Source organism: Stenella coeruleoalba, assembly GCF_951394435.1.
Source record: "Stenella coeruleoalba genome assembly, chromosome: 5".
Taxonomy (NCBI): Eukaryota; Metazoa; Chordata; class Mammalia; order Artiodactyla; family Delphinidae; genus Stenella; species Stenella coeruleoalba.
The window spans coordinates 76,892,418-76,920,053 of record NC_137150.1 but is presented as its reverse complement, the minus strand read 5'-3'; the positions used below and the strand labels follow the sequence as shown (position 1 = coordinate 76,920,053).

The 27,636-nt window shown below is 39.1% G+C and overlaps 1 protein-coding gene across 2 annotated transcripts in view; it reads right to left on the bottom strand.

The window, feature by feature from the left end:
• Positions 1-26,258, bottom strand: part of KPNA1 (karyopherin subunit alpha 1) — a 75,512-nt gene extending 49,254 nt beyond the window's left edge. The window contains exons 1-2 of one of the 2 annotated variants that reach the window (XM_079923401.1): positions 26,027-26,258; positions 15-148 (exon numbers count right to left, since the gene is read on the bottom strand). In XM_079923401.1, coding sequence (XP_079779527.1) covers positions 15-143 — 129 coding nt within the window. In that variant the 5' untranslated portion in view covers positions 144-148; positions 26,027-26,258. The remainder of the gene's footprint in view (positions 1-14; positions 149-26,026) is intronic. The other variant, XM_079923402.1, reaches the window with a different exon arrangement.
• Positions 26,259-27,636: the final 1,378 nt, after the last annotated feature.

The window sequence follows — 27,636 nt, the reverse complement described above, 5'->3', positions numbered from 1 at the left end:
GGTAAAGGACTTACCTGCTCTTCTCTTTTCTGCTTACGTAACTGCAGTCCTTCTTCCTCTCTCCTTCTGCGCATCTCATCAGGATTCAGGGACTTATTTTTGTAACTTTTCAGGCGAAAGTTCTCTCTTCCTGGGGTAGTCATGACTTCTACAAAAATAAGAGGGAGGGAGGGAACAGATGAGCTCAGCTGAATATAAAGAGCTCTGTTACTTCAATAGCTCAATCTTTTAAACATATACATGCTCAGACCCACCCCACAGGAATGTCAAATGGTTACTTTAACAGCTTTATTAAAGTGTACAATTCAGTGTCTTTTAGTATATTCACAATTATGTGCAAATCAACACCACTGTAAATTTTTAAACATTTTCACCACCTCAAAAAAGCTATCGCTCCTATTCGGGATATTTCATGTGACTAGAATACGTGTGATCTTCTGTGCCTGGCTTCTTCAACTAAGCACAGTATTTTCAAAGTTCATCCATGTTGCAGCATATATTAGTACTTTACTCCTTTTTTTGGCTGAATTATATCATCCCATTGTATGGAGATACTCCATTATATTTATCCACTCATCAAATGATGGACATTTGGGTTCTTTCCACTTTTGGGCTATTATGACTAGTGCTTCCATAAACACTTGTCGACAAGTTTTTACGCAGACTTATGTTTTCATTTCTCTTGGGTATATGCCTATACACTCTGTTTAATCATTTCAGGAGCTGCCAGACTATTTTTCCAAAGTGGCTGCACCATGTTACATTCCTATCAGCAGTATACAGTGTTGCCAATTTTTCCATATCCTCACCAACACCTGCTATCACAACTTTTTTTAAACTGAAATACAGCTGATTTACAATATTGTATTAGTTTCAGGTGTAGAGCAAAGCATCACAACCTTTTGATTCTAGTCATTCTAGTGGGATAGATGTCTTTTAACATATTTATTTACCAACTACATATCCTCCATAAAAAATGTCTATTCAGATTTTTTGCCCATTTTAAAATTGTGTTGTCTTTTTACCATTGAGCTGTTAAAGAGTTCTTTAGACAGAAGTCCCTGTCAGATACATGATTTGTTAATATTTTCTTCCATTTTATAGTTGTCTTTTCACTTTCTTAATGATCAAATCTACTGTTAAAACCCTCTCATGAATTTTGAAGCACCAAAAGTTTTTAATTTTGATGGAATCCAAATTAATCAATTTCTTTTTCTGTTGCTCAATGCTTTTAGTGCCATACTTAGGGATTCTTAACCCTCAGTTTCCTTCTAAGAGTTCAAGAGTTTTATCTCTTACATCTAGGTTTGTCATCCATTTTGGGTTAATTTTTCTATGTGGTTCGAGGTAAAGGTCCAACTTCATTATTTTGCATGTGGCTACCAGTTGTTCCAGCACTACTGAAAAAACTATTCTTTCTCTATTGTACAGTCTTGACACTCTTGTTGAAAATTAGTCAATCACATATTTATAGTTTTATTTCTCAACTTTCGATTATATTCCCTTGATCCATATGTGTATCCTTGTGCCAATTCCACACAATCGTATCTTTTTTGTAGTAAGTTTTAAAATCAGGAAGTATGAGTCCTATTTTATTCTTTTTCAAGATTGTTTTGACTCACCGTGATACACTGCTATTCCATGTGAATTTTAGAATCAGTTTGTCAATTCCTACAAAGAAGTCACCTGGGATTCCAATATGAACTGCACTGAATCTGTAGATCAATTTGGGGAGTATTGCCACCTTAAATGTTAAATCTTCCAACCCATGAACGCAATTTTTTTTTTACTTAGATCTTTAATTTCTTTCGACAATGTTTTGTAGTTGGCAGAGTGTTCCACACTTCTTTCGTTAAATTTACAGGCTCCGGACGCGCAGGCTCAGCGGCCATGGCTCACGGGCCCAGGCATGTGGGATCTTTCCGGACCGGGGCACGAACCCATGTCCCCTGCCTCGGCAGGCGGACTCTCAACCACTGCGCCACCAGAGAAGCCCCTAAGTATTTTTTAATGCTATTGTAAATGGAATTATTTTCTTAATTTCACTTTTGGATTGTTCATGACAAATCCATATAAATACAATCGATTTTTATAATTGATTTTTGTATCCTGCAACCTTGCTGAACTGAACTTGTTTATTAATGCTATTTTATTAGTGCATTCTTTAGGATTTTCTACATACAAGATCACGTCATCTGCCAGAGATAGTTTTTGTTTGTTTGTTTGTTTTTTTAAGAAGATGTTGGGGGTAGGAGTTTAGTAATTTATTTATTTATTTTTGCTGTGCTGGGTCTTAGTTTCTGTGCGAGGGCTTTCTTTAGTTGTGGCAAGCGGGGACCACTCTTCATCGTGGTGCACGGGCCTCTCACTATCGTGGCCTCTCCCGTTGCAGAGCACAGGCTCCAGACGCGCAGGCTCAGCAGTTGTGGCTCACGGGCCTAGCCGCTCCACGGCATATGGGATCCTCCCAGACCAGGGCTCGAACCCATGTCCCCTGCATTAGCAGGCAGACTCCCAACCACTGTGCCACCAGGGAAGCCCTGCCAGAGATAGTTTTGCTTCTTTCAAAACTAGTAACCTTTTTTGTTTTAAAGTCTAATTTTTCTGATATTAGTATAGCCACTCCAGCTTCCTTGTGGTTGCTACTTGTTTATCTTTTCCCATCCTTATACTTTCAGTGTATTTGTATCTTTAAACTTAAAGTATGTCTCAGGGAATTCCCTGGCAGTCCAGTGGTTAGAACTCTGCGCTTCCACTGCAGGGGGCACGGGTTCAATCTCCGGTCAGGGAACTAAGATCCCACATTGTGACACAGCCAACCATAAATAAATAAATAAAGTATGTCTCTTATAGAGAGCATATAGTTGGATTCAGCCTCACAATTTCTGCCTTTTTAATTAGACTGTTTAATCAATTCATATTTAGTGTTATTACTGATATAGTTGGAGTGATGACTGCTTTTCCATTTTTCATTTTCTGTCTCATGTCTTTCATTCCTTTATTACTCTTTTACTGCTTTCTTTGCATTGATTTTCTAATGAAGCACTTAAATTTCTTTAGTGATTTTTTCACTGTATTTTTTTAGTTTTTTCCCCCCAGTAGTTGCTCAAGGGCTTACCATACACTTTCACTTAGAATCAGCTTCAGACTTACACTAGCTTAATTCCAATGAGATATAGAAATGTTATGCTATATAATTCTATTTCCTTCCCCCCATTTTATTATACTGTTGTTATACATGTTAATGTTACAAATCCAACAACACAGTTATAATTATTACTTTATCATCTACACAGTTACTTCCTTAGCTTAAGATAGTTTTGCTCCCACTCACCTCCTGAGCTGTTATTAGCAGATACATTTCAAATACATTACATTTCTATAGGCCCAAGAATTCATTACGGCAAGTCCCCTACACACAAATTTTCAAGTTGCAAACTTTCAAAGATGTGAACGTGCGTTTGCATGTCTAATCATGTAAGCTAGTTCATGTGTCTGGTGTAAATTGTCACGTGTATGCATCCTCTACAAGTGGTTGTGCTTTTATATACTTTACTGTAGAGTACTGCATACAGTACAGTAGTACAGTATCTTTATTTCAAGCCCAGGATGTCCAGAAGCAAGCATAAAAGCAGCAGTAATGTAGCTGGTACCACTAAGAAGCGCCAAGCAATAACAATGGAAACAAAAGTAAAAATATTGAGAGAGTGGAGCAACAAGAGGAAGAAAAAGTAACTGAAGAATTGAAGAGATTCATGATGCAGGAAACGGCAAGGGCATTTCCTTTATTTGAGGAGGCAGTTAGTTTTTGAGGCACATCACCCAAATGTAGAACAGTACACAAAGGTTGCAGCAGCTGTTCAGAATGCAATCCAGTGCTACCATGTCACCTATGATGAGAAAAAAAAGAGCTATCCAGACATCACTGGGTCGTTTTTTCAAGAGGGAAGATAGAATTGAATCCAGCAAGGAATCAGAACTTGTGCCATCAACGTCAGGTGTGAGTGAAATTGCAGCTTGCCCTCCTTCCCCTATTGCTGATGATCCTTCAGTTCTACCATTTCCCATCTCCTCTCCCTCCTCCAGTCAGTAACTCTTCCTGCCTGTTCACTCAATGCCAGCCCCTGTATGCCAGCTGTGGTATTGTGCTATGGTACTTTTCAAGGTACGGTACTGTAAGACTAAAAATGTTTTCTTTTTTTGTTTTTTTATGTATTACTTGTGTGAAAAGTATTATAAGCCTATTACAGTACAGTACTATATAGCTGATTGTTAGTTGGGTACCTAGGCTAACTTTGTTGGACCGATGAACAAACTGGACTTACGAACATGCTCTTGGAACAGAACTCATTCGTATGTAGGGAACTTACTGTATATACATTATTTTACACAACTGCTTTTTAAATCAGTTTTAAGAACAAAGGAGAAAAATATATGTGGTTATACACTCTCTTTTAAAATTACATCATTACCTTTACTGGTGCTTTTTGTTCATGCGGATTGAAATTACCATCTGCGGTCACTTGCTTTCAGCCTAAAAAACTTCCCTTAGCCATCTTGCAAGGCAAGTCTGCTAGTAACAAAGTCTCTCAGTTTTTGTTACCTGCAAAGTATTTTACCTTCATTTTTAAAGGACAGCTTTGCTGGATATAAAAAAATTGGGGTTAACAGTATTTGTCTCTGAGTACTTGGAATATACTGGGTTGGCCAAAAGGTTCATTGTTTTTTTCTGTACGCTGGCTCTAGTAGCGCTTAGTTGTCTTTAACTTCATTCGAAACAATTTTGTTAAGATTATATTGTGACAGCTGTCATATCAGCGTGCGTTAAAAAAAAACTTATCAAAGTTGGTGAATTTTTGTGTAGCCATTTTAATACTGAAGATGGAGGGAAAAAAGCAACATTTTCAGCATATTATGCTTTATTATTTCAAGAAAGGTAAAAACGCAACTGAAACGCAAAAAAACGATTTGTGCAGTGTATGGAGAAGGTGCTGTGACTGATCGAACGTGTCAAAAGTGGTTTGTGAAGTTTCGTGCTGGAGATTTCTCGCTGGATGATGCTCCACAGTCGGGTAGACCAGTTGAAGTTGAGATCAAAACAAGACATTAATTGACAACAATCAACGTTATACCACACGGGAGACAGCCGACATACTCAAAATATCCAAATCAAGCGTTAAAAATCATTTGCACCAGCTTGGTTGTTAATCACTTTGATGTTTGGGTTCCAGTAAGTTAAGCGAAGAAGACCTTCTTGACAGTATTTCTGCATGTGATTCTCTACTTAAACGTAACGGAAACACACTATTTTAAAACAAATTGTGACAGGTGATGAAAAGTGGATATTTACAATAATGTGGAATGGACGAGATCATGGGGCAAGCGAAATGAACCACCAACAACCACACCAAAAGCCAGTCTTCATCCAAAGAAGCTGATGTTACGTATATGGTGGGACTGGAAGGGAATCCTCTTTTATGAGCTTCTTCCAGAAAAGCAAATGATTAATTCCAACAAGTACTGCTCCCAGTTAGACCAACTGAAAGCAGCACTTGATGAAAAGGCATCCAGAATTAGTTAACAGAAAACTCATAATCTTCTATCAGGATAATGCAAGACCACATGTTTCTTTGATGACCAGGCAAAAAATGTTACAGCTTGGCTGGGAAGTTTTGATTCATCTGCTGTATTCACCAGACATTGCACCTTCGGATTTCCATTTATTTTTGTCTTTACAAAATTGTCTTAATGGAAAAAATTTCAATCCCTGGAAGACTGTAAAAGGCACCTGGAACAGTTCTTTGCTCAAAAAGGTAAAAAGTTTTAGGAAGATGGAATTATGAAGTTGCCTGAAAAATGGGAGAAGGTAGTGGAACAAAACGGTGCATACGTTGTTCAATAAAGCTCTTGGTAAAAATGAAAAATGTGTCCTTTATTTTTACTTAAAAACAGAAGGAACTTTTTGGCCAACCCAATATTATTCTACCACCTTCCGGACTCCATTGTTTCTGATAAGAAGTCGGCTGTAAGTAATTGGCTGTTTCTCTCTTGCTGCTCAGAAGATTCTCTCCTTGTCTTTGATTTTCAACATTTTCACACTGATATGTCCATTTGCAGATTTTCTTACATTAATCCTACTTGAAGTTCTTTGGGCTCTTTGGATGTATATGTAGGTCAGTGTTTTTCAATAAATTTGAGAAATTTTCAGCCATTATCTCCTTGAATACTTTTTCCGCTTTTCTTCTCCCCTCTTCCTCTAGTACTCTCATGTATACCATGGTACACTTAATTAAGCTGTGACAAAGCGAGAGAGAGGCATGGACATATATACACTACCAAACGTAAGGTAGATAGCTAGTGGGAAGCAGCCGCATAGCACAGGGAGATCAGCTCCGTGCTTTGTGACTGCCTGGAGGGCTGGGATAGGGAGGGTGGGAGGGAGGGAGACGCAAGACATAAGAGATATGGGAACACATGTATATGTATAACTGATTCACTCTGTTATAAAGCAGAAACTAACACACCATTGTAAAGCAATTATACTCCAATAAAGATGTAAAAAAAAAAAAGGTTACCCCACATTTCTCTGAGGCTCTTTTCAATTTTATTCATTTTTTTCTCTCCCTTCGTTGGATTTCTATCAATCTATTGGCAAGTTTGCTAATTCATTCTTCCACCAGTTCAAATCTACTATTGAGCCCCTATAACTAATTTTTCATTAGTTATGTTACTTTTCAACTCCAGAATTTCCATTTGGTTCTTCTTTAGAATTTCTATCTCTTGATTGTCTCTATTTGATATTAGTTGTCATCATACCTTCCTTTACTTCTTTAATGAAGGTTTCCTTTGGTTCTTTGAACATATTCATAATGGGTACTTCAAAGTCTATGTCTGTTAAATCCAACATCTGTTCTCTTTCACAGGCAGTTTCTGTTGTCTGCTTTTTCCAGTGTATTAGCCATACTTTCCTGGGTTTTGTTTTTGTTTGCACATCTTTTACCTTTTTATTGGGAACTCAACATCTTATATAATACTCTGTAGCAACTCTAGGTATACTCCCCCACCCATGAGGTTTTATATTTTTATTTGCTTGTTTAGTAACTTGCTGTTTTATTTTAAAGAAGTCTACTATCCCACCCCACACCCAGCCCCCTGCACTGTTAAGCCTCTGATGCTGGTCCTCAGGGGGACATAACCTAGATATGCCCACAGTCATCTTGCCATACAGTAATCTGTCAGGACTCACTTTCCCTGACTACTCCCAGCTATTAACCTCCACTAACTGCCAGTTGATTGCTCTACTGATTTAAACGGCTTCAGGCATAAATTGCTCTGCAGAGGAATCCAATCAAATTCAGGCTCCTTAGAAGGAGCAGTTTCAGGTCAGTGTTTGACACTAACTCTGTCCCCAGGAAGCCTCCTTCCAGCTGTCTCTTATCCCAGTTTCTTGCTGCAAGCTCAATGGCCTGCAGTTTAGCCTGGATCTTTTTGAATCTACAAATCTCCCAAGTGCCTTTCACCACAATCTCCACTGTTTCTGAAAGTAGCCTTAGGTTTGAACTTCTCCAGCTCTACTGCAAATGAAGTCAGTGCCTTGAGGAAGAGATTAGGAGCTGTTTCATGACTTGCTTCTCACCCCTACCCCCAAGCAAAATCTCTGAACCAGGGCTCTCAAGATGAAGGTGTGGACAACAGCACACTCTTCTGAGTGACAACACATTTAGCAACTGAGTATTTTGTGGGGGATAGGTAGCAACCTGAGGTCTTCTCAGCTTGTCTCTCCTGACATGGATCTACCATCTTATAAGACAGGGAAAAGATGATCTGTTCTCTAGTATGCTCAGCAACTCTGTTACCAAGGTAGAGCCTCTGTTCCACAAGTGGCGACTGGACAGTAGCCCCCTACCTCTCCAACACATTTTCCCAAAACTTAGCCATAACAGCAGGCAGCTGGGGGCAGGATGAGAAATCCTCATCCTGCTTCTCCCAGAAAGAAAACCTTTGCTCCACATTTACTGTATACCCTAGGACCATTTCCAAAGCTCTAAATAGTTGTTTCTTAATAGTTTTCCTCAGTTGTACTAGGGAGCAGATCTGCAGGGCTCTTATGCTATCAGACTGGAAGTCAAAGAAACAGTTATTTTTAAGAAGATGACTTTGATGCAAGCCTGGTTTGAGAATCATTGATTTATACTGTGCTGTGTCACATCACCTATTTTACCTGAATCTCTTAAAAACAAACAAAAAACAACCCTACAGGGCAAGAATTATTATTCTCATAGGTAAGGATTCAGGAGGCTCACAGATAATTAAGGTTAAATGAGGTCATAAGGATGGGGCCCTAATCCAATAGGACTGGTGTCCTTATCAGAAGAAGAGACACCAGAGATCTCTATCTACACCCACTGCCCCCCACCGCCCCACCGCCATGTGCTCAGAGAAAAAGCCACGTGAGGAAACAGAAGGTGGTCACGTGCAGGTCAGGAAGAGAGGCCTCACTGGAAGCCAACCCTGCTGGAACCTTGATCTTGGACTTCAAGCCTCCAGAACCATGAGAAAATGAACTTCTGTTGTTTAAATCACCCAATCTGTGGTACTTTTTAATGGCAGCTCAAGCAGACTAATACATATACCCAGTGGTATTTTGTCAGATTGGACTCAAAGATTGGTGCAACGCAGATGAGAATTTGCAAATAATTCTGAAGGAATCATAACTAATGGTGCTGAGAAATGACACAGAGAAGAGTTGTATTCCTGAGGCAGGCAGCATTTTGGTTCTGAAATACCACAATATAGCATAACAGCAACAGTGTTGCAATGAAGTTTCAGGTTAAAGGTATAGTAGTATAGAAACAGGGCAAGACCTGGATAAAGTTTAACAAGACCAAAACCAATCAGACTTAAATAATTGGAAGCCTAGATTCAACATGGAGCTGGAAGGGCAAGCAGTTAAGGAAAGGCAATGTTGGGAACATAGTACACATATACAGAGAGAAGAAATGATAAAGCAAATGGAGCAAAAGGTAAAATGAACAATTGGGGAATGTTCATGGATGAAAGGTAAACAGGAGGGCTTTGTACATTTCTTCTGTAAGCTTTGAATTATTTCAAAAAATTTTTTAAACTACAAAAACTCTAGAAGGAAAGAAATGGTCACACAAAAATTAATTATTCATTTGCTTTTTATTAAAGTGATGTAAGAAGCAAGTCCAGAGAAGATGTCTGGCCTTGAAGCCCGATTTTCAAATTTACTTCTTAGCACCAAGATGTAGGGAAGGTACTAAACTTCTGTGAATCTTGGTTTCTCTTATTTGCACTATGGAGATAATACCTTATATGGTAAAGAGAAATAACATATGAAAGCATACTTCCACTGTCTGGCCCATATATAGATCATACCTGATATTTGTGTAGTGACGAAATGGCTATAAATAGCTCTAAAGGTTCAAAAAAAGATCCTGTCTGACAAAACTGATCAGGGGTGGCTTCATAGAGAAGATGGTGTTTCAGCTAGGTTGTGAGGGATAGATAGGAATCATCAGTTGAAGCTAAAAGAGAAAGACCCACGAAACAATACAAAAGACCCACAAAACAGTACAAAAGACCCACGAAGTACAAAAAACAGTACAAAAGTACCCACGAAACAGTACAAAAGACCCACGAAGAGTACAAAATAAAGGCACAGACGTTAGAAAGAACAACTGATGAGAACAGTAGTAAGTCATGTTTGATTAGAGAAACTGTTCTTTAAAAGAGGTAGGTAACAAGAGAAATGCAAAGGCCTCTTGGTTTTCTTTTTCTTTCTTGTTTGGTTAGATTTCAGTATCCAAGAAATCACAAATGACTCCAGCATTCTAATAATTTCTACCTACCATTCATACAGTGCACTTGTGCCTTTGAATTTCAAAACATTTCAACAAAAAAAGAAATCCAAACAGTATGGAAGGGTATAAAAAGAAAAATGAAAGTGTACTTCCCCCATTGTTTCTAAAGGTAACCACCATCAAGTTCTCTGTATATCCTTTCAAGAAGTGGTTATACAAGCACATACACACCCTTTTGGTTATTACTGTATACTGACAGAACAATTCTATACACAGTTCTGCACTTTGCTTCAACTTTTGACAACTTTCCATACTAACGCCTATAAAGCTTTATCATTTTTAACAATATAGTAATTAATTGTTGTAGCATAATAACTAGACCCTACACATAACTGACAATTAAGCTTGACTCCAATTTTCTGTCAAAAATAACGCTGTAACCAATACTTTTTCATGTATTTGTACATATTTTGCAATTGTATCCATGAATGAATTCTAAACAGTGGAACCTCAAGGTCAAAAATATGTTCACTTCTGATTCACTTTGTTATAAAGCGGAAACTAACACACCATTGTAAAGCAATTATACCCCAATAAAGATGTTAAAAAAAATGTTCACTTAAAATTTTGATATTGTCAAAGTTCCCTCTAAAATATTGCATCAATGTACCAGTGAATATGAGTGTTAACAGTTCCCCATCACCATCACTAACCCACGACTGAATCAAAATTTTTGACATTTGACAATGTGATATGTGAAAAAAATGCTTCTCATGAACACTATTTTCATAATACTCTTAGTTATATGCTTCTTTCATTTTCACTCATAAGTTTTTCAGAGGCGTGGTAATGTGATGGCATCAGTCTGGTGCCTAATGGGATGTTTGCTGTGTATTCCTGTGTTTTAAAATTTTGTTTTTATTTCTAATGCAGTAATTTTGCAGATACACAGTAACATAAAGGTTTTTCAGGGTCCTCAATAAATGTAAAGTTCTGAGACCAAAAGAAAATGAGAACCCTTGGTCCAGATAATCCTTTCAGTCTTAAGAGGGGGGAAAAAGAAAACCTTTGATATTCAGATAGCATTCAATTCACAGATTAAGCAAACATCTTTACAATACTCTATCTTCTTGGTCAGAAATTAAACATGTATTTCCATTTATCTCTTTTGTTACAATGATAAATGTGATGCTTCCTTCCATTATATTCTAACTGGCTACTGTTTTTTTATAGGAAAATTATTCATTACTATATGCTAATTTTTTAAAGCCAGCCACTGAATTAAATCAGCTACTGAATTCTGTTTCTGATACTTTAGCTGACACTCTATAGTGGGGATTTTTCAAAGGGTCATGTTTACTGGGGTATAATTTACATAGAGTAAAATTTGCCATTTAAGTACATATCACAACAATTAAGATAGACATTTTCCTCACTACAAAAAATTCTGTCAGGTCCCTTTCTAGTAAATCCACTTGCCCCAATCCCAGGCAATCGGTCCCTATAATTTTGCATTCTCCAGAATGTCAAACAAATGGAGCCATACAACAGGTAGCTTTCTGTGTGTGGCTTCTTTTACTCAGTATTAACTAATTTGAGAGTCCTCCATACTGTTGCATTTATCAGTAATTGATTCCTTTCATTGCTGAATTGTATTCCATTGTATTCCACAATTTGTTTATCTATTTACCAGATGATGGACATCTAGTTTGCAGTTTTGGGTGATTATGAATAAGCTACTATAAACATTCACATATGGCATTTGTTTAGATAAATGATTTCATTTTTCTTGGGTAAAAACCTAAGAGTGAAACTGCTGGGTCATAGAGTAAGTACATGTTTAACTTTACAAGAAATTGTCCAACTGTTTTCCAAAGTGGCTGTAACATCACGCATTCCTATCACCAATTTATTATAGCTCCAGTCGTGTCATAGTATTGAGATATATATATATTTTTAAATCACATCTAAGTACCACCCATCCATATCTATTTTTTTGAAGTTTTAAAAACCTGAAATGTGTGTTGAATTAGATCAAATGCCTTTTGGCAGTTATTAAAATGGTCACTGTTTATCCCCGTTGACATATTAAATATGGTGATATATTAATACACTTTTTTTTTTTTTTTCCCAGCATGCGGGCCTCTCGCTGTTGTGGCCTCTCCTGTTGTGGAGCACAGGCTCCAGACACGCAGGCTCAGGACACGCAGGCTCAGTGGCCATGGCTCATGGGCCCAGCCGCTCCACGGCATGTGGGATCTTCCTGACCCGGGGCACGAACCTGTGTCCCCTGCATCGGCAGGCGGACTCTCAACCACTGTGCCACCAGGGAAGCCCCAATACACTTCTTAATAGTCAATGATTTTTGACTCTTGGAATAAACACACTTGGTCACAGTGTATCATTCTTTTTAATTCTGTTAGTTATCTTTTTTTTACACTAATTTAAATTTTATTTAACATACATTAAAATTGACTTGTTTTGTATACAGTTCTATAAATTTAACACATGTATAAATTTGTTCAGCCATCACCATAACCAAGATACAACTGTTCCATCACCTCAGAAAACTCCCTTGTGATATAATTTTGTAGTCACACTCTCCCCAACCTCTAACTCCCAGCAACCATGGATCTTTTTTCCATCACTACAGCTTTGTCTTTTTGAGATCATCATACTAATGGAATCATACAGTATATAACTTTTTGAGACTGACTTCTTTCCCTTAGAAAAATGCCAAGTTGTCTCATGTTAATAATCTATTCCCTTTTATTGCAAAATAGTTTTCTATCGTAGAGATGGACCTCAGTTTGTTGATCACATTAGGTTACTCCCTTTTTTAGGAGATCATAAGTAGAGAAGATATAAACATTGATGTCCAGGTTGCTGTATGAAGATGAATTATCATAGCCTAAGCAGGAGTGGCATGCCTGAGCCATATGGCAAATATATGTTTTAAACTGATTTTTTTAAAAAACCTGCCAAATTGTTTTCAGATTGTCTATACTCTTTTGCATTTCTACCAGTAATGCATGGTTTCCAGTCTCTCTGCATCCTCAGCAGCATTTGATATTTTTATTTTAGCCGTTCTAACAGCTTGTATAATGGTATCTTGCGGCTTTAATTTCCATTTCGCTGATGGCTAATGATGATGAACATCATTTTATGTGCTTATTTGTCACCCATATATTTTCTTTGGTTAAACATTTGTTCAATCCTTTTGCCTACTTTTTTTTTTTTGCGGTACGCGGGCCTCTCACTGTTTGTGGCCTCTCCCGTTGCGGAGCACAGGCTCCTGATGCGCAGGCTCAGCGGCCATGGCTCATGGCCAATATAATTGGACTCTCAACCACTCTCAACCACTGCGCCACCAGGGAAGCCCTTGCCTACTTTTTGATTGTTTTCTTATTGGTGAGTTTTGAGAGCTCTTATATATTCTGAATATAAGTACATTGTGAGATAAGTGATTTTTAAATATTCTTGCAGCCTATAGCTTTCCTCGTCATTCTCTTCATAATATCTTTCACAAATTAAATATTTTAACTTTGATAAAGTCCAATTTATTATTTTTATTTATCTTTTATGCTTTGGGTGTCACATCTGCAAACTCTTTTCTATCTCAGGTCATCAATATTTTCTCCTACATCTTCCTCTAAAAGTTTTACGGCCTTAACGTTTTATATGTACATCTACGATCTATTTTGAATTAATTTTTGTTTAAGGTGTGAGGTTTGGGTCAAGTTTCAGTCTTTTGCATATGGATGTTCAGGTGTATCAACACCATTTTTGTTGTGTTTTTCCCAGCTTTATTCAAATACAATGGACAAATAAAAACTGTACATATTTAAGGTATATAATGTGATGATTTGATATACGTATACATTGTGAAATGATTACCATAATCAAGCTATTTAAATTATCTATGACATCACATAGTCTTCTCTTTTTTGTGGTGTGAACACTTAAAATATATTCTCTTAGAAAACTTCAAATATATAATACGGTATTATTTGCTATAGTCTCCACGATGCACATTAGACCCCCAGAACTTACTCATTTTATAACTGAAAGTATGTACCTTTTCACATCTCAGTTTTCCTACCCCCTCAGTCTCTGGCAACCACCATTCTACTCTTTGCTTCTGTGAGTTCAACTCTTTTATGTTCCACATATAAATGAGATCATACAGTATTTTTCTCTGTCTGATTTATCACCTACCATAATGACCTTAAGGTCTATTTATACTGTTAAAAAGGCAGGATTTTCATATTTCTATGGCTGAATAATATTCCATTTTACATTTATGCCACATTTTCTTTACCCTTCCATCCATCTATAGACACTTAGATTATTTCCTTGTCTTTGTTTTATCGCGAATAATGTTGCAATGACATGGGAGTGCAACTCTCTCTACGAGATAACTGATTTCCTTTGGATATATAGCCAAAAGTGGAAGAGCTGTATCATACAGCAGTTCTAATTTTAATTATGTGACAAAAGTTCATACTGTTTTCCACAGTAAACTGCACTAATTAACATTCCCACCAACAGTACACAAGAGATCCCTTTTCTTCATATCTTTGTCAGCATTTATTATCTTCTGTCTTTTTGATAAAAGACCTGTGGGCTTCTCAGATATGGCCTTTATTATGTTAACATACATTCCTACTACACCTAATTTGATGAGAGTTTTTATCATGAAAGGATGTTGAATTTTTGTCAGATGCTTTTTCTGCATCTATTGAGGAGATGCTCATGACATTTATCCTTCGTTCTGTTCATGTGGTGTATCATATTTATTGACTTGAATATGTTGAGCCATCCTTGTACCCCAAGGATAAATCCCATTTGCCTCATTGCGTATGACTCTTTTTTTTTTCCAACATCTTTATTGGAATATAATTGCTTTACAATGGTGTGTTAGCTTCTACTTTATAACAAAGTGAATCAGCTATACATATACATATATCCCTGTATCTCTTCCCTCTTGCATCTCCTTCTCTCCCACTCTCCCTATCCCAACCCTCTAGGTGGTCACAAAACACCGAGCTGATCTCTCTGTGCTATGCTGCTGCTTCCCACTAGCTATCTATTTTACATTTGGTAATGTATGTATGTCCATGCCACTCTCTCACTTTGTCCCAACTTATTCTTCCCCCTCCCAGTATCCTCAAGTCCATTCTCTAGTAGGTCTGTATCTTTATTCCTGTCCTGCCCCTAGGTTCTTCATGACCATTTTTTTTTTTTTTAAGATTCCATATATATGTGTTAGCATACGGTATTTGTTTTTCTCTTTCTTTTTTTTTTTTTTTTTTTGCAGTACGCGGGCCTCTCACTGTTGTGGCGTCTCCCATTGCGGAGCACAGGCTCCGGACGCGCAGGCTCAGCAGCCATGGCTCATGGGCCCAGCCACTCCGCAGCATGTGGGATCTTCCCGGACTGGAGCACGAACCCGTGTCCCCTGCATCGGCAGGCGGACTCTCAACCACTGCACCACCAGGGAAGCCCCTGTTTTTCTCTTTCTGACTTACTTCACTCTGTATGACAGACTCTAGGTCCATCCACCTCACTACAAATAACTCAATTTCCTTTTTTTATGGCTGAGTAATATTCCATTGTATATATGTGCCACATCTTCTTTATCCATTCATCTGTCGATGGACACTTAGGCTGCTTCCAAGTCCTGGCTATTGTAAATATAGCTGCAATGAACACTGTGGTACATGACTCTTTTTGAATTATGGTTTTCTCAGCATATATGCCTAGTAGTGGGATTGTTGGGTCGTATGGTAGTTCTATTTTTAGTTTTTTAAGGAACCTCCATACTGTTCTCCATAGTGGCTGTATCAATTTACATTCCCACCAACAGTGCAAGAGGGGTTCCTTTTCTCCACACCCTCTCCACACCATTTGTTTGTAGATTTTTTGATGATGGCCATTCTGACTGGTGTGAGGTGATATATCACTGTAGAGATTTTTGCATATGTGTTCCTCAAGGATAATGGCCTGTATTTTTTTTCTTATGTTGTCCTTATCTGGCTTTACTTTTTTTAATAGTCATAGTGTATCATTCTTTTTAATTCTGTTAGTTTTCTTAAAAATTTCTAAATCAGTATCCACACATAAGATTGATTATTTAATAAAATACCCTCCTCTTTGGGGGTAGGGGTGGGTATTGTATTTGTCAAATGATTCCAATTTTATGACATTCTAGAAGAGGCAAAACTATGGAGAGTTAAAAGATCAGCGGTTGCCAGGGGTTTAAGGGATGAATAGCAGAGCACAGAGGATTTTGGAGGCAGTGAAACTATTCTGTTGGACTATAATGGCCGATACATGTCAGTATACATTTGTCAAAACCCACAGAATGAATGTACAACTCCAAGAATGAACCCAAATGTAAACTATGGGCTTTGGGTGATAATGATGTGTCAGTGTTGGTTGGATTATAACAAATGTACCACTCTGGTGGAAATGTCAATGGTGGGGGCACTGGGTGTACAGGCGTAGGGAGTAGATGGGAATTCAGTAGTTTCCACTCAATTTTACTGTGAACCTAAAATTGCTCAAACAAATAAAGTCAATATTTTTTTTAAAAAATCAACGATTTCTTCTCTGATATTCATAAATGAGACTGGGTTCCCCTCTTAGCAGGGGAAAGAGATTATGTTTGCCAAGTGGGAGAGCTTTTTGAAAAACAAGACGCCTCAACTGTCCTTCCGAAGAGTTTGATTAATAGGTCTGAGGCAAACACGAGGTCTCTAGTGTTGTTTTTTCTTTTAAAGACTCCCAAGTGAATTCTGATATGCATCTGCATGCAACTCAAAATCACTATAGCAGAGCAAAAGTTTTATTGGAAAATAATGCAAAATACAGCTGAAATGTAGGCTTCAGTTGGATTGAAGAGAGCTTAGATAACAAATGAAATAAAATCTATAGAGGTTTATGATTTTAAAAAAACATGTAATAGTACTGAGAAAATTATATTTATCCTAAGCAAATATTTTTAGGATATTATCACCTAAGTGATTAATTGAAAAACTTAAGTTATTGTCAATAACTTTTCACTCTCTCAGGAAGCAGAAGCCTTTAAAATTAAAGCCATTATGCCCCATTTTCCTCTTGTTTTCTAGGGAAATAAAGCCAAAAAAGCAATAAAGTTAAAAACAAGATGCAAAACTGGTGGTAAAATAGAAGTGTACTCTACTCTTCCAAAATGAAATCTCCCAATTTCCCCTTCATGTCTATTTAGTTAAAATTATCAAATTTTGCTTATTATTCCATCCAGAGTGATTTTATCTATTCCTATCTATTCACACTGCTACCAGTCTGATCCAGGTCCCTGTCATCCTACAGCTAGATAACTGCAACAGCTCTAACCACCCTTCCTTAACCTCAGTCTCTTTGCTCTTCAATTCATCCTTTGCACAGCTCTCAGATTTATCTCAACACCTTTTTCACTATATAACTTCAATGCCTAAGGACCTAAAATGAGTTTTTAGCACTACTTAGATCAAATCTGAACTTCTTTGTCCTACAAGTTCCCTTGGCTTTGATACTCTTTTCATTTTTCATCAATCTATTCCCAAAACACACTGAGTGTAGATCTTTTTATGTTTTTATTATATTCAAGTATATATATTGGTATATATATTCAGTGTGCTGAGTCAATCCAAGCAGTCAGTAAGCCCCTAACCATTGTGAATATTTAACATTCACAGTATTCTTTGTTCAACACTATAAAATGTTAGTATACTTATTAATTCCATCATATAAAGTGAGTATAATTCTATTAGAAAACATGATGTGTATTTAATACTAAAAAAACCAAAGACCACAAGAAAGTGTGACTACAAAAAAAGCAAGTTACAGGTTTATAAATTTAAGCATAAATGAATTTTAAGTATAAAAAATTTTCAGTTCAGTTGCGAATGTTTTTTGAACCTATGTTTTCATTAGAGAATGGAGAGGTGTGAGCCTGCACCCCAGAGTACATGCTCTCCCATTTGTAAATATTAATTACTCATCTGTTGTTAACTTCTAGTCAAGTAGCAGTGGGTCCCTTTAAAATATTTTAATAAAAATTAGGAAAGAAAAATGACATTTAAAATATCCTACCCATTTCTTCCCAGTAAAATTATTAGAGTACCTTTATTTTAGTGACAACATTCTTGCGTTCAATGGAGGCAAGGTTTGAAAAACCCTGCAATAAGCCTCCTCTGTGAGAAGTCAATGCTACAGATATGATTCGTAGGTGCTCACCTCTGATTACATCTCATAGCGCTAACTCCATTAACCTAATAGAAATCCCTACTTTCTTTCATGTCCCAGCTTCAGACCTTCTTCAACTGAGATGTTTACTAAAAACCTTTGACCCTGAATTCTGACCTCACTTCCAGTATCTACAGGTTCCCAACATGCAAGGTTCCCCAGAGACATTCTCAATATCCAAACATTTAAAGGAAAATATTTACCAAAGATTTGGGGAATTCACACCCCAAGATTCAGTAATTCCACTTTCGGAATGTACACAAAGGCAATAAAATCAGCAGTATGTAGAAGAATATTCACAGCAGCATGACTTACAATGAAAAACTGTAAACCTAAAAATTCCAAAACGAGGGCTTGGCTATGGGACATAATCATAACATACTGCGAATTAAGAAAAACAGAACATTAACACATGACAAATCGGGGTGGTAGGAACAAAACCCCAATTTATACTATTCTCTATACTTTTTAAAACATTTTATAACTTAGAATACAAAAATCTTAAGTGGAAATTAATATTCTTCTTTCTCTTCCAAATTTTCTACAGTAAGCAATATACTACTTACACAATAAGAAAAACTTTCAAAAAGTAAAGCTGGAAGCATATATTATATTTACTACAATGAGGCTTCCCAGCCTAACTAAAACATTAAATTTCTTTACTTTTGGCTAGAATTTTATCAACTCAACATGCTGTTATTTCATCAAAGTTCTAATTGAATACTTCAGGTCTTTATGAAAGGGAAAAACTACTTCCCCCTTAGAGCTGGATATTTTTAGAGAGAAATCTTTCCCCAAAAATGGCATAATGGACTCCTTCATGGGGGGGGGGAAGCGCAAACTTGCCTTTATCCAATTCATATCCATTACTGAATCTAATATATCTATTACATGTACACTTATAAGGGTTTTAATGTTTTAAATTAAGATTTAGCACCTACAGGATGTATGTGCTTTCCTCCCAAAACATATTAACAACTCGAAGCTCAGAAATTTAATTTTAATCTTCAATACTAAACAAAGTACTGAGCGTACAACACTCAAATGCCATGGAAAGAATGAACAGGCCAGAAATAAAGAGTTCATGTAAAGAAATAAAATGATGGATTTGGTAGATTAATCCATACCAAAATTATCTTTTTAAAAAAAAGGATGAACTACAAAGATAGAACACAAAAGGAGAGAATCAGAGGTGACAGATGAGATGTCAAAAACTTTTTAGAAGCCTTAAAACAGATGGCCCTGGGACTTCCCTGGTGGTCCAGTGGTTAAGAATCCATCGTGCAATGCAGGGAACATGGGTTCGATCCCTGGTTGGGGAACTAAGATCCCACATGCCGCAGGGAAACTAAGCCCGCGTGCCACAACTACTGAGCCTGTGTGTTCTGGAGCCCGCTCGCAGCAAGGGAAGATCCCCGCATGCTGCAACGATGATCCCATGTGCCGCAACTAAGACCTGACGTAGCCAAATAAATCAATTTTTTAAAAAGATGGTCTAATGATATTTTACTAGTGAAGTGGAGAACTCTGAAGCCTAAGCACCTGTAAAGAAGCTGATTCACACTGCCCACAAGCAGGAAGCTTCACAGACAGGAGCCCCCGCCCCCCCACCCCAGGCATCTCTGAATGTAGAGTGAGGAACAGGACTAAAAACTAGCAGGTTAGCTGAAAGTCTACAAAACAGCCATCACATTCAGACTTCCTCCTCCATTGTGCACAGCCAGGCAACAGTCCATCCCCAAGCCCCTATGGATGTTGAGAGCATTACTCTGAAGAAACTAAACTAGAGAGACTCTAAAATGAGGGACTCCAGTGTAGGTGATGTGCTATACAAAAGATAAGATTACATGAACACAATTAACAGTGAGAACGCCAGCTTCTTTTCTAAGACAAGTTCTCAGAATTTGGCATCCAGGTGTGTATCCTCCAGGCAAGACTGGAGGCTCTCTTTTACTTTTTTTTTTTTAATTTTATTGAAGTATAGTTGATTTACAATGTTGTGTTAGTTGGAGGCTCGCTTTCTCAAGGAAATTGACAAGCCCAAGAGAAAAGAACTATGAGAGTCCCCTCCCCCTATAAATGGCCACAGCTACCCTGTCCACCCTTTAACAAGCCACACCTATAGTTTCCAATTCAGTTTTTAGCACTTCACTCTTAAATAGGAATGGACAACCGTAAGTTTACCAGACATCCATGAGAACCTCTACAGAGAAAGACTGCAATGGAAACAAAGGAACTTCGAAGAAACAGAGCAATGAGGGGTACAAAACTTTAAAAAAAAAAAAAATCATTAATACTGTCCTCAAGAAGACTATAGTGTCTATAAAATAATATAAAGATACCATAAGAATGAGCTCTAAGAAATTAAAATATGGATAGGAATTAACAATTCAATAGAAGGGCTGTAAGATAACATTAAAGAAATCTCTCAGGAAACAGAACAAAAAGACTAAGTGATGGAAAACAGGAAGGAAAAGAAAATTAAAAGAACCACCTAAGAATTCTAAGACCCAAATAATACAAATTCCAAGACAGACAAAAAATCAAATGAGAAAGAGATTATCAAAGAAACAATGCATCAAATTTAGAGTATTCATTCAATGAAAGACACCATGGACAAAACTAACAGAAAGATGACAGGCCTATAAAAGATATTTTCCAATCCTAAAACCAACAGACCTCCACAAGGAACTCCTGCAAATCAAAAAAAAAAAGACAGGAGTTCCCTGGTGGCCTAGTGGTTAGAATTCTGGGCTTTCACTGTTGTGGCCTGGGTTCAATCCCTGGGCCGGGGAACTGAGATCCTGCAAGCTGCGCAGCACAGCACGGCCAAAACAAACAAACAAACAAAAAAGACAGGGCGCGGAAAGGAAAGATAGACAAAGTACAAAACAGACAATTAACAAAAGGGAAAACCTGAATGGATACAAGAGATGCTCGAATTCATTAATTATCAGAGAATGTAAATTAAAACAATGAGATACCACTTTATACCCGACTAGCAAAAATTAAGAAGTTGGATAAAACCAAGTACTGTCAAAGATGTGGGCAAACAAGAAAACTCCTCACTGCTAGCAGGCACATAAACTAGTTCTCCTATTCTATGACCCAGGAATCCCACTCCTGGGCATACATCCCAAAGAACTTCTCACACAGGTCCACAAGGATGTACAAGTAACAGTATATTTACCACAGTGCACTTGTGATGCCAGAGAGGCAACTCAGGTGTCAGTGATTAGGGAATAAAAAGTAAAATGTGGTAGATGCACATTATGGAGTTCTACATTATACGCAACTATATGTACACACAACGAAACAGAAAGGTCTCCAAACAATGCTGAGTAAAAAGAGTAAGAAACAGAACAAGGTCTATAGCACAATATATAAACTAAATACACAAAACGCACTACATATTTCACAATGATTCACATACAATCAAGGAATGTATCAGCCACAATGCAGTGGGTGCCTACTAGAAAGGGTAATGGAAGTAGGGCTCAGAAATGAAAGAGAAAAATTTAAAGGACCTTGTATAGTTTGATGATAGTGTCAAGAACTGGGAAGCATAATTAACTCAAACTCTTTTTACCTAAGGCCCCAATAATAATAATAAATAATAAATAAATTTCCCAAAACTAAAGGACACAAATCCTCGGCTTGTAAGGGTCCATCAAGTGACCTTAAATGAAAACAAACAAACAAACAATCAAATCTAGGGACATTATGGAATTTCAGGGGTTAAAAATAATACCCTAAAAGCTTCTGGAGATTGGAGAAGACAGGGAAGGTCACATACAAATGAAGAATAAGAACACCTCTGGACTTCAACAGCAACATTAAAATGCAGAAAACAATGGAGCTATGACTTCCAAACTTTTTAAGCCTAGGTTTTTATACCCAGCCAGATTACTGATGAAATGTTAAGGTAGAATATAGATTTTTTTCAATCATGCAAGATCTCAGAAAGTTTTCGCTTCCCAGGTACCCTTTCTCTGTAAGTTAAGAAAATATGGGAAACAAGAGATCCAATACAGGAGAAGGGCAAAGAGAATTTTAAGGGCGACATAAAGAAAAGTTCCAGGATAACAGCTGTGAAGTATACCTAGAAAGTAACCAGTCCAGATTGCATTAAAAGAACAGAAGGTTCCAGGACAGCTATCTCACGGAAATGGAAGTGGGAAAAAAAGGTGTTACTCCTGGAAAAACAAAAATTGGTTAAGAGAAGAAATGATATCACAATATACTACATGGTTCAGCTATAAACATTTACATAGTTATAACTGAACGTTGACTTAATAAACACCTGTGATAACTATATTAAAAGCATGGGAGAGGCAGTGTGTAAATGTGGAGGAAAGTCAATAGATAATGTCTAAAACTGCTGTATCAAGAAATAGCAATAGAAGTTATTTATAAATATGAAAGAGGAAACAGCTAAAAGAAGGAAATTGGTGGCCTCTAAAGTGCAGAGGCTAGGACAGGACAGTTGTTTTCAGAGAATATTCTAATTTAAAAATTGTATTTTTTAATGGCAGTAAAGCAAGGAACTCCAATAGCCCTTCAGCTTTTAGTAAATCAGATCTTCACAATATCATTTCATGATGTTAAACAAACTGCATCTAGTTTGTTCTGCTGGAGACTGCACTGCAAACCAAGACAAAAATCAAGCTTTAATGATTGATGTGAACATAGTACAAATAGCCCTGTGATTGAATACCAGCTCCCTCACTTATTCTGTGAAGTAGAGCAAGTTACCTAACCATCCTGTACCTGTAGCCACCTTCTCAAAGTGGGTTTGCAAGGGTAATTAAGTGAAAACACCTGATGCAGTGCTTGAGCCATCAACAGATGTTAGTACCTTTTGCTTGTCTTTCTGCTCCCTAGCTAAAAACCCCCATTTTGACCCCAAGCTGCCTTGCTGGTCACAGAATACAGAGACTCATGGACAACTCAGCACATATCCCTCCTCATGCTGAAAAATCAATCATGATGAGTAAGCAGACTTATCTTTGTATATGAAGAGCAGCATTATTCTTGTTATGTGAAGGAGATTATCCCCATTATCCACATTTGGATTATTGCCTGCTTTCAAGAACTGTCCCAATTAGTCTACTACACTAGATCAGAACCATTTTGTCACTAAGGTCTGTCATGTAGGGTCGTTATCATCTTTAAAAACAAACAAACAAACAAAAAACTGTACAGGGGGCTTCCCTGGTGGCGCAGTGGTTGAGAGTCTGCCTGCCGATGCAGGGGGCACGGGTTCGTGCCCAGGTCTGGGAAGATCCCACATGCCGCGGAGCGGCTGGGCCCGTGAGCCATGGCCACTGAGCCTGCGCATCCGGAGCCTGTGCTCCGCAGCGGGAGAGGCCACAACAGTGAGAGGCCCGCGTACCGCAAAAAAAAAAAACAAAAAAAACTGTACGTTCCACGAGTCTTCATCCCTGCTCTTTCACTGCAAGGACTTAAAATTTCCTAATGAAGGTCCTATCTGGTACCTCACTATCCTGGGGCCACCTCCTGCTCACTGCAACAAGAATAGAGGCAAGTCAGCCCCCAGTCAGCTAATTGAATTGTTTACCATTTCCAATGTTTTCTTCCATTATTATGGCTGAATTCAGAATACCTTGCAAAGTACAGAAACCTTAAAACAAAGAGATTAACAGGGAATTATCTTTATCATCACTATGTCAGTCACCTTTACTTGCATGGCCAAAAGTCTTAGTTGATTTTATACAAAGCATACATACTTCTAGAAACAATCTGACAAGACTTAAAAACACTAAATCATAAATCATCAAGACTTCATCATTAATTCAACAGGTAAACTCCTCAAGGCTTATGTTGTCTGATTCCATTTGAACTTCCTTTGCTACAGTTTCTGCTCAATTTTGACTGATAAAATGTCATGCAGTCAATATTTTTACTCATTATTTGTTAGTCTTCCCTGCAACACTATAAATTCCATGACACAAGAACAGTGTCTTCTAGAGGCAGGACAGGAATAAAGATGCAGACATAGAGAATGGACTTGAGGACCCGGGGAGGGGGAAGGGTAAGCTGGGATGAAGTGAGAGAGTGGCATGGACATATATACACTACCAAATGTAAAAACGATCGCTAGTGGGAAGCAGCTGCATAGCACAGGGAGATCAGCTCGGTGCTTTGTGACCACCTAGAGGGGTGGGATAGGGAGGGTGGGAGAGAGATGCAAGAGGGAGGAGATGTGGGGATATATGTATATGTATAGCGGATTCACTTTGTTATACAGCAGAAACTAACACACCATTGTAAAGCAATTATATTCCAATAAAGATGTTTAAAAAAAAAAGAACAGTGTCTTGATCATGTCTACATCCCCAGTCTCAAGGCCTATGAACACTCCAAGTATTCGCTGAATTAATGGACCAAATAAAGAAAACGCAACCAAGAAGTATGCAAGGAGAGGAGAAATAATTCCTAAATTAGCAGTGATTCTGGTTCTAAGGCTGGTTCTAACAAGAGCTGGAACACTTTAGGTAAGTTACCTAACTTCTCTGACCCTAGAAGCTTTAATCTGCAGAAAAGGAAAAAATAACATACTTCAGAGTTACTGTAAGCATTAACGTTTTACTGTACAAAAAGTATTTAGCACAATATCTGGAAAGGAGCTCAATAAATGTTAATTCCTTTACCTTTCCTCATGTTCTCCACCTTAAAATCCGGTATTACACATAAAAGTGCCTTCCAAGAATAAATTACTTCGTAAAAGTACAATAGAGTTCATTCTCCATTTGCTTTGAAAAGTTAAAATTTCATCTCTTCAATCTTTAAAATGGAGGGGGACTAGCTTGTGAATTACTTTCAAAATATCACAAACACAAGAACAAGTTAAGAAAAAAACAATGTCAAGAATGAGCCTTGAAGCAACGTGCGGGGGGGGGGGGGCGGCGGCGGGGCGGGGAATCACTCATCTACTGCGAAGAAATAGGGGTTTTTAAGGCAGTGCTCACTAAACGAAAAAAGGCTTGAAAAAGGTAGAAACGTTATTTAATAGTATGTTTTAGAAAAAAATACTTCCCAACTGTTTATTCTAAATTTAAACCTTAAAAAATTAACTATTTTGACATCGTGAGCTTAAAAGTGGAACATTACATATACTTCCATTCAAACCTAAAACATTCCTTCATGACGACTTCCCAGACTCCAGTCATCCTTCAGTTTCATCCTCCCATTTTGAGCTTAATCGAATACCTCGCCGCTTCCCTTGCATCACCACTGACACACGCTGTGTGCAGACGAAGTTCTGTCATTCCTATAATTACCACACCCCTGTCAGACGCTTCAGGCCCATGTTGTTATGACATCTGTAAACTGCAGTCCTCCGTCTGTCTCCACCCGCACCGCGCCCGCCCCCCCCCCCACTTCCAAACCACCGGCTCCGGCTCGGGCTGTAACTTGTGAATTCCCGAGACGGTCCCCTCCGGCCTCGGTTAGGATTTTTACACGCCCCCCACCCCTTGCTCTTTCCTGCCTCAGTCGCCGCACTCCGTGCGGCCCACCCACGCCCCCAGCTCGCTCGCGCCGGGCCGCGGCGCTGGCTCCGCACTCCCTCCTCTCCGCCCCGCTGCCTCAGCGCCCCGCAGTCCCCGACGCTGCTTCCAGCTCCACTGCCGCGCCGCCCCGCCCTGCCTCGCCTCGCCTCCACCGGCGTTCCCGATGGCGAACCAATGCTCCCCACCCCCACCGTCCTCTCAGCGGGCCGCGCGGCCGTTGGGACTGCCTGGCCCGTGACGCACGGACGCGCAGCAAGCGCCCAGGCCCAGGAACCCGAGCTCGAGCACTGCCGGCGGCCCGCCCTCACCGCGGGGCCTCCCCCGCACACAACCGGATCCGCCGGAGTCCCCGGCGGGAGGGGGAGGGGCCGGGGGCCGCCGGGGCCCCGCACTCACCAAGCTCAAGGCAGCCGATCCCGGTGCCACTGCTGGGGTGAGCCTCTGGCTCGCTCGCTCGCCTGCCGTGCCTCTCCCGCACACAACCTCGAAGACCCAGCTCGCGCCTCGGCAGTGCTCACCAGGCCTCGCTCGCCGACACCGCCGCGCACCCAGCACAGCGAGACCCAGCTCAGCCGGCGTTCGCAGTACGCCTGCGCGCGGGGGCCGGCCCGCGCGCCTGCGCGCGCCTCTCCACCACTCTGCTGCAGAGGCTGCCGGGAGTTGTAGTCTTCCAACCGTCCTTCTCGCGAAGCGCCAGCGGTTAGCCGGGAACCAGTGGAGAGTCTGGCGTCGGGAAGGAGGTCTGGTTGACAAGGTTCGCAGTTAGTGGCGAAGGTTGGAGAGTCATTCTGGAGTGACAATGAAACAGTACTTCTTAGGCTGAATTGCAAAGTTTTGTCTACAAATTTGTCTTCGAAGCTCTTCCAGGGCGTATCGATCCTTGCTCACCTCTGTCTATAGCCTCTGACAGGCTTGTTACCTAATACACGTTTACTGAGTAAATAATGGAATGAATGAAGCCTGAGGGATTACTAAAAAAGAGTTATAAGTCCGCGCTTCATGCCTAAGGCATTCACATGCAGCATGTTTGAGAAACTTTTGTGTATTTCCTTTTTTAGTTCTCTCCCGTCCCCTTTGCCTGATAATGTATATAAGCAGTATCAAAAATCATTAAGAAATTAAATGAAACACAAATGCTTGCTTTACTCTCAATAAATGCTCTCAAACGAAAATTTGGGACAAATAGTTGTTACTGTTAAATCTGATGGAATTCTCTTTGAGCTTAATCGAATTGTTTTTGAGCAGTGGCTTCAAAAGAAGAAAGACTGAAGCCAGCCAAGCAAAGGTCACAGAATACAGTCTCACATGCAACCTGGTTTATCAAATCAATCTAAACACCCACGGAGAAGCAAGGTGAAAGAAATGGGGTAGCTCTATAACATAAGTGTGGGAGAGAGGACCTTACTGCCTGAATCCTAGGCTATGCGATGTTCATTTGTCCTGGATCTCTTTCTGCCACGTCAGTATTCCCCACTAACGGTGTGTTTTCTAGGATGAGCTGAGTTTGAGCAAGGGCACTGGGGAAAGGGAATGTGTTCTAAGGGAGAGACTTGGAGGCAAGTGTGCGTGACCGCAGCTAAGCTGAGGACAGATCACTTTATTCCAGTCAGGAGCTAATATTATTCAGAGCTGGACTTCAGTGTTTGTGAAAACTAGTTTCTTTCTAGTTCACCCTTATTCCTAGTTAGAGCATCCCGTGAGGGTCTGGACCAAAATTCTGGGGTATTTACGAGGGCCTCTCTTCCTTGACCCAACCTCTTCAGCCCCATGGGACAGTCAGAAGCTCTACTCAGTTTTTCAGCCACTGCTTTCAGAATTAGCAATCACTTCAAGTGGAAAAGTAACAGCAAACATCAGGCTCACCTCTCATGGGTTCCCTTTCTTTTCTTCCAGATCTTGGATCCACAGATTCTCACTGCTGTGGTAGCTCTTCAGTGCCTTAATGTTTTTTATATTTTGTCCAGCTATTCTCTGTGGTGGGAGGATTTGTTCAAGACAACAACAGT